We start from the raw sequence: 7,500 nt of genomic DNA, 5'->3' as shown, positions 1-7,500 counted from the left end.
GCTGTTTGTGAAGGATCGCTATCAGCTCATAGTGCACTAAATGCCCTTGTCCTAGTCCGGTGGGATTAGGTCGGATAATGTCAAAGCCACTATTCCACACATGTGATGACCATGTTGCCACTATGGTGACCCCTTTTCATCTATAGAAGGAGTCCCATGGCTACTTGGGCATGGGTCGGCACTTTGCTCACACTTACAAAGTAGTTGCACCTTGCATGCACCTTGTCTGCAAGCTATGCTTGTTTGTAACTTGAGCCCCAAGTCAATCACCCAAAAGCATTGCCCAAAAGGCCGGAGTAGGATTTTACGCCCCCACGGCAGGTCGAACCTGGAAAAACCTCGCGCATTAACCACTGGATTTGCTCTCCGTGCTCGTCGATCTCCCCAACCGAACTACAAAGGGGCCTCGCTGGTCCCATAGATCATCATACCCTGGCAACCCTAGTGACGACGCCGAAGAGATCAACCAAATGGGTGTGTTGCACCTCCACTATATATAGGCACCCATCGCGGGCTCAACACTTGGGCCTCGCACAAATCCTAAAGCCCAAATTCTGTTCGGCCTGGATACGAGTCCGCGTACACTTCTGACTCGTGGAGTCATATCCAGCCTCACAGGCTCCTTCCATTAAGTGTGAGATCCATTAGGTTCAAGTCGTCTTGGTCGCAGGTCGGATCACCTCCGACTTGCTCGGCTAGTAGCAGCCTCTAGAAAAGCGTGTCAACCACCAAGTAGACAATGAAGCCGGTTGGCGAACTTGTACAACATGTCACACTTATGTTCCCTTTGCCACACGATATATGTTGTCGGACTCAAGGCGAGTGTGGCATCCTTGTGCTAGCCCGACCTCTTTCTCGCTCTAGTGATGCCGACCACTAACCAGATTATCTCATAATCCTTGTCGCATGGACATGCTTATCTTGGTCGGATCACACGAGGGGCCCAGAGTATATCTCTCCTGATCGGAGGGGCAAATCCCATCTTGCTCGACCATGTCTCGCAACATGGGTTTGGACAATCCCGAAACCTACCTTTGTAACTACCCAGTCACGGAGTAGCATTTGGTCGGCCCAAAACAGGTTTGTCACCATCCCGAGTACATGCGCTAGCTCAGGTTTTAGGACATAAAATGTATGTTGTGCTAGAGACTCACAGATGACCTATCGCTGCGCCTTATAGTCGGGTCTGTCCGAGTCGGACCTTATCTCGACTCAGATCTGACTATGTCGAATCTGACCAGATCCTTCCGAGTCCATATTATAGGCTAGCATCCAATGCTGGCCAGTGAGGCCGAGCCATCCACCGTGTCATATGCTAGTCTAGTTGGTTGCGTGCCCACACAACCCTTTCAACTAGGGACCTTTTAGGACAGTCTTTATTCATAAACACACAGGAAATATCATCATACATGATTGCCTCTAGGGCATATCTCCAACATATTTGGTGGTCGATATGTATCTTGTGGAGACTCGAACTGGTGGCGGATATGTGTGTTGGAGATGGACTCGGATTGGCGTGATGGCGGCGGATATGTGGTGTATGGCAGCGGCGATGAATATGGTGCGGCGGCGGCGTGACAACCTATGAACAGACCTCAGAACTGTAAGGTAACTAGACGCTAAGACCAACAACTTGACACGATGATGCAGCCGTAAATTCAACAAAGCAAAACACTGAAAAGATTGTGCAAAGGCTCAGATTGGTTCAGATGTGATGAACTAACCTTAATTTTGGGGGGGGGGGGGTTTCATGGACTATAGGTATGACAATAGATGCGATCTAGACTACAAAAAAACTAGTAAAATCTCACCAAGCAACCTAGAAATCTGATAGCACTTGATAGGGTCGAAGGTCTCCCGTCTTTCAATGAGATAGTACCTATCATTTTCGGTGGAGTGGACTTTGACGATCCGACTACAACGTACAAAGACGTCGTGCCTTAGCAATCGCTAAACCAACTCCAAGAGGTTATTGACCACGCCGGAGCACGATCAACCTGACCACGAGGGTTTATTTCCTGCAGGCAAACGAAGAACAAGTAAGAAACTGAGATTGCAATCTGGATATTGCAAATTTGAGAGGAAAGATTTATTGATCAAACTGGGGTTCTGAAATATCTTGGTCTGGTCGCTGAACACAAACGAAGCGTGTTTCACTATGGCGAACTTTACTTTCAACAAAACCCAAGTCTAAAACCACGCCCTAATGGCTGTATTTATAGGGAGACAGAGGGGAATTTCATCCACCCTTGACAAGGTGGGACTAAATTATTTCCTAAGTCGTTTCCCTATAAATACGGACTCTAAAAACTGCCTATTAAGTGTATTTCAAAATTACATGGGTGTGGCCCGAACATAAGGTGGTGCATCACCTATATTAGGCTATGAATGAAATTTATGAAAGGTCGTCTTGCCATCATAGTAGCTCCAAAGTGGTGAAAACTCCACTGAAAACTCCGTTCTTGTTTCCCTTGCATGCGCCATCCTCTCCATGCTTGATCATACTCCAATTTTCACTCTTTTTGTCCATGTTGGGCCCTTCATTTATAAGCAAAACAAATGTATCCAATTTATGCAGCATCATATTCCCATGAACATTAGAATCGTTACCAAAAAATGGAAGTAACTAATAATTTAATTGGCGTGCGCGAGCTCTAGTAATTAGTCCAGTATATGTAGCAGCAGGGGTTGTGGGTGCGTAATAGCGATGTCCTTATCATCCATATATCTACTTTGTCAGACTTTGTTTAATAAAGATGAATATGTGCATCGCATCGCTTGATGCAGAGGACGGGGTAATCCCCCTTTTCAAAAAAAATGAGGAAAGGTGGATGGGATTAGGGGAGGTTGTCTTTGAAGACACGGCAGGCTCATGAGAGACGCGCCCGTCCGGCACATACAACAGAGTAGAATACGAGAGTTGCTAGGAATCAAGAGAATTGTTCGGTCCAGATTTCGGTAGCATGTGTGCCCGAGTGCCAAGATGAATTTCCGTTTACTCCCTCGTCTGTCAGATTGTTGTATGCCTATAATATGTAGGCATGTCTACGCCAGTTTTGGCATCTCTCCCTTGTTGCCTGTTTTATGCCGATTGCAGCATTTTACTCATTCGTTTATTAGATTGTTATTGATCATGATACTCGTTTGTTAGATTGTTACTAGACCATGATACTAGTACTCTTTTGATAAATATGGTTGCATGCATCAGGATTTATTCTTATTTTTCTACACAAATAAGCTTGTTTAGTTTCTGATACATATAAAAACCCATATGAACTTCAAAATGAAGTAAGCATTAGAAGCATTACTTATTCTAATCTCGAAGTCTGGTGTGGGGCTACAACATAGATCAACATAAAGCAGTAAATGAATGAATACAGGATAAACGAGCTGATGGTGGATATCCCAATATATATATTGCCAGAATCTTGAATTGCAGCTTCTGGTAATCAAATGTACAAAGATTTGTTCAGGATGAGCATTTGATCTTGTAATGGAGGTGTTGTTTCGCTGATTTCATCATGTCCCGATTCGCAACAGCTGACCTCAAATTTGCAGCACCTGACAATGGATTATGTGACTCTTCAGGTTACGTCCTGCAATGGTCGACCACAGGTTTGCCACAAATGACTTGTGCTGACCCTTACGAGCAACAGTTTCCCACATGCATGCACTGTCGGTCTCGATACTCATTGTTGGATGCAAGATATCAACAAGAGTGATGCTCATGTTGTTGCGAATAATGCAAAGCTTACCATTTAAAGACACCAAGCCTGCGGCTTCAAAGGCTCGTGAGCTGCCTAGATGGTGCTTGCTGTCTATGAATCGTGCCCATGTTCCTGTGTTTGCATCATAGACTCTAAGCTTGCAGCCATCCCGGCAATCAGATGAATAGAGACGTCCATTGAAGGAAATGCTTGGGTTTCGCCAACCTGTAACCATTTCATCATCAATGGTTGACCACAAATTGGATGACGGTAGGTACACTTCACATGTCACTTGGCGATGGGAGTCAAGCCCTTTTAGGAACCACTTGTCATCATATACAACTCCGATGAAAGGCACCATCCCGTTGTTCATCTCAGGGATGCAGACCCATCTGTTCCTATTAGGGTCATAAACTTCAGCAGACTGAAGAGTCCTTTGTATGCCTTCACATTCTCCACCAGCAACATATAGACAATTGTTTATTACACAGGAACCAAAAAAGTGTCGCTTTCGTAACATATCTGGAGCTCGATGCCATTTGTTGGTCCGGGCATTGTAAAATACAACACGTCTCATAGAGCCCCTCAAAGGATCCTTACCGCCAAATAAGTACAGATAGCAACCACTCAGAACAGCACAGCCAAAACCCAACGCTTCTGAATACTCCGGTGGAACAGGTGGAAGGGACTTCCAGAGCTGGTTCAGTGGATCGAAGGCATGCCAGGATATTTTCCCCTCACGATCCCTTTTAAAGACATAAACCCATTCTTCTGCCATGCTGAGTTTCTTGCGCAAGGAATAATAGTAATTTCCTGACAAAAGGCGGTTCCATCTTTTACAAACTGTCCGGAGATTGGGGTGTTCCACTCGTGGAACCCGTATAAGACAGGCAATTGCAAGATCATCAGGAAGGCCAGGCAAAAGTGGTGCTTGAGCTCGGCACCTCTCCTTCCGCGAGCCCCTTGACTTGCGCTTGGTTAGTTTGGCATCAGGTTGCATGCACATCTTTGCTCCAGAAGCAAATTTTCTAGCATCCACGACAGTTTTAAGGCCCGTATCTAATCTGCAGTAACAGGAGACGGACTCTACCTGCAAAATGCAATGATGAAACAAGATTAGAAGTTGTGCTGTAACACGGCAAATTGTCAAATAATATGCAACGACAGCAAATATTTGGATTAAAGCCTACTAATCCTGGTCGTAGCTCAAAATATCAAATATATATAATATCTAACACCCCTAGCAGACAATAGGAGGCAGGATATTTACACTGGCAGCAACCACTTCCCAATTCATTATCACCATTACACTAGTTCGTTATGTGAAATATGATATAAAACCCAGGTAAATCCAAGTCATACAGATACAAGGTGCTTGGTCCAGTTAGTTGTCTTAAACTTACCATCAAATTGACTCTTGTTGGAAATCAACAACACAGCATAACAACACCACTAGGTTTATTATTCTTAAGTGCAAGATGAATAGATGGATGTCTTGTCCGGCAAGCAAGATGCTAGCAAGTTCCTAGGCCGGCTCGCAAGGCACGCAGCAGCAGTAATAGCATGGCGCGAGATGGGCTCCTCTCCTCTCCTCTTAAGTTATCCTAGATATTTCCTTTCAAAGAGTGTTGTAGCCTATGTTGGCTATGGCGGTTGTGGGGTGGGATACTTGCTGGATGCGAGGGTCTTCGCCGTGTAGGCACCATGGTACAGTAGAAGGGTAGTGGGGGAAGATTGGAGAATTAGAGGGGTAGAAGAGAAGCATAGGAGGGAGTAGATATTTCATTTTTCTGCTTCCTTACAAAGGGGGATACATCCTTATATAGACACTTTAGGTCGGCTACTGTTCACCGAACAGTAACCCAACACACACTGGATAATTCTAGGCTAGGCTGGGTTCATCTAGGAGACTAAGCTTAATAGACAACTGGACTCAAGATACCACAATAAAAACTTGTTTAGATTCATATTTATTAATTCATTTGATTTGGTCAGTTTCTTACAATAGTCCTTAATGTTAGAGCCATCCTCCATGTAAGACATATGGCATTGTTAATTCAATCAGGCATAAAATCTTCTCCAACCTCTTCTTTCTGTTCTCCTCTCTAATATTCTCATCCCTGCTGCAAACCCACATCCTTTGCACTTTCGCTTCACCATGCCATGGCTTCAAGTCCCCATACTGGAGGAGCTTGACAATGGAGTGGCCTCTTCTACCATAGATTCTTTAGAATAGTTGGACGGCAGAAGGTAATTTCCCGGAGGACTATTCACACATGATACAGAATATCAAAAATATCATACTGGTAACAAATAAGAACACATCAAAAAGACTATTTAAATAATAAAAACACACAGAAGCAGAAGAATTCAGCTTTGGGCAATAGGCAACATTTTTGAAGCATAAGGCAACATGAAAAGGAAGTCAAATAAATCAATGCCAAGAAGCATTTACGTGCTCAAGCTGAGATTTAAGAGCACAGGCATATTGGGGTAGCAGGCACTTCTTTTACAAACAAATAACCAAATTATCATGACTCACATAACCCAGCTCAAGAACACCAATAGTCATAAACAGTACATCATGTTAGTTTCATCTGTTTATGGTGAGTAGCCATAGTAGCCACAAGAAATTCCTGAGGATGATCAAGTTCATTGAAGGATGTCTGAAGCCTGTTGAAATGGACATGCTGTTGAATATGGAAACTCATATAATGAACCTACTCCAACATGTATGCTTGTCTAAAGCAAGAAACTAAGGGTCCTAAAAGATGTGAGAGAATTGCAAGACAGTGACAACTCATTGAACTCTTGTCGCCATGCTTAAAAAATTCAGCCGGCATCGTCAAATCATTCCTCTCTTTGCAGTCATTGCTTCGGTACCATTATTTTGATTCTTCCATCGGATCAAGTAGTTCGGTCTTGATACCATGCACATTTATGCCGTATATCATGATATCTTAGGACGATCCAAGGGTTGTTACGCATAAGGAGTATGAAAGTATAGCCAAGCAAGAAAATTAAAGATATACACCTACCTGGCTAATTTGACCCAAGCCAAACATGGAGTGCCTTTGTTACAGTAGAATAAAAATAATGACCTTCTCTGAATTTACAAATATACTAGGTCAACCATTTGTGCTTGAACTTTCAACTATTGTTGCATAAGCATGGCACAATCCCAATTAAGGAATATGAACACAACCATTCGGTATACATAATTCCCAAGAAAATCACATTTGGCATGTTCCAAGGTAGTATGAGGTAATAAGAATCAGCAGTGTTCACTAGCAAATCAACACTAAGTCTACTACTACCAGTCTACAACTAGTGGCCAACAACCAATTTAGGCTCCGTTTGGAACAAAGAAAAATCAAAGGAATTTTGCAGGATCGAATTCCTATAGGAAAAAAATCTTCTTTTTTCTTCTTTTCTTTTTTCTATCTGATTGCAGGAACTTGGTGATTGCAGCTGAAGCTAAAGATTTAATTCAAAAACCAGGTCATTGGAAGATCAGACCGATGCTAGCAGATTTTTGTTAACCCTACTTCTGACCTCTCTCAATACACAGTTGAGTACATTCCTTGCATCAAAAATCTTATATTTCATTCACTTGCTAAGAGAGCTTTCTGCTGTAGATCCTCTTCTAGATGCAACTTCCTATGCAGCAAAGTCTCTGATTGTAAATCCAGATTGGCCTTGGAGGCCATCTCTTTCCCCAAGGGGAAATTACTATCTGTACATTGCCTTGGTTGTTAAATAATAAAATTTAGCCCTCCTTTGAGGGCTTATG

At 43.2% G+C, this 7,500-nt stretch overlaps 1 protein-coding gene across 1 annotated transcript in view; it reads right to left on the bottom strand.

Annotated features, from left to right (window-relative positions):
• Positions 1 to 3,284: 3,284 nt before the first annotated feature.
• The window catches only part of LOC123118809 (F-box/kelch-repeat protein At1g55270), a 5,348-nt gene continuing 1,132 nt past the window's right edge, over positions 3,285 to 7,500 (bottom strand). The window contains exon 2 of the mRNA XM_044538626.1: positions 3,285 to 4,797. Within this exon, the coding sequence (XP_044394561.1) occupies positions 3,547 to 4,797 (1,251 nt within the window). The 3' untranslated portion in view covers positions 3,285 to 3,546. The remainder of the gene's footprint in view (positions 4,798 to 7,500) is intronic.

The sequence above is a fragment of the Triticum aestivum genome, chromosome 1B (assembly GCF_018294505.1).
Source record: "Triticum aestivum cultivar Chinese Spring chromosome 1B, IWGSC CS RefSeq v2.1, whole genome shotgun sequence".
NCBI classification, from domain to species: domain Eukaryota; kingdom Viridiplantae; phylum Streptophyta; class Magnoliopsida; order Poales; family Poaceae; genus Triticum; species Triticum aestivum.
Note: the sequence above shows the minus strand (reverse complement) of the source record. Positions and strands in the feature narration are given on the sequence as shown.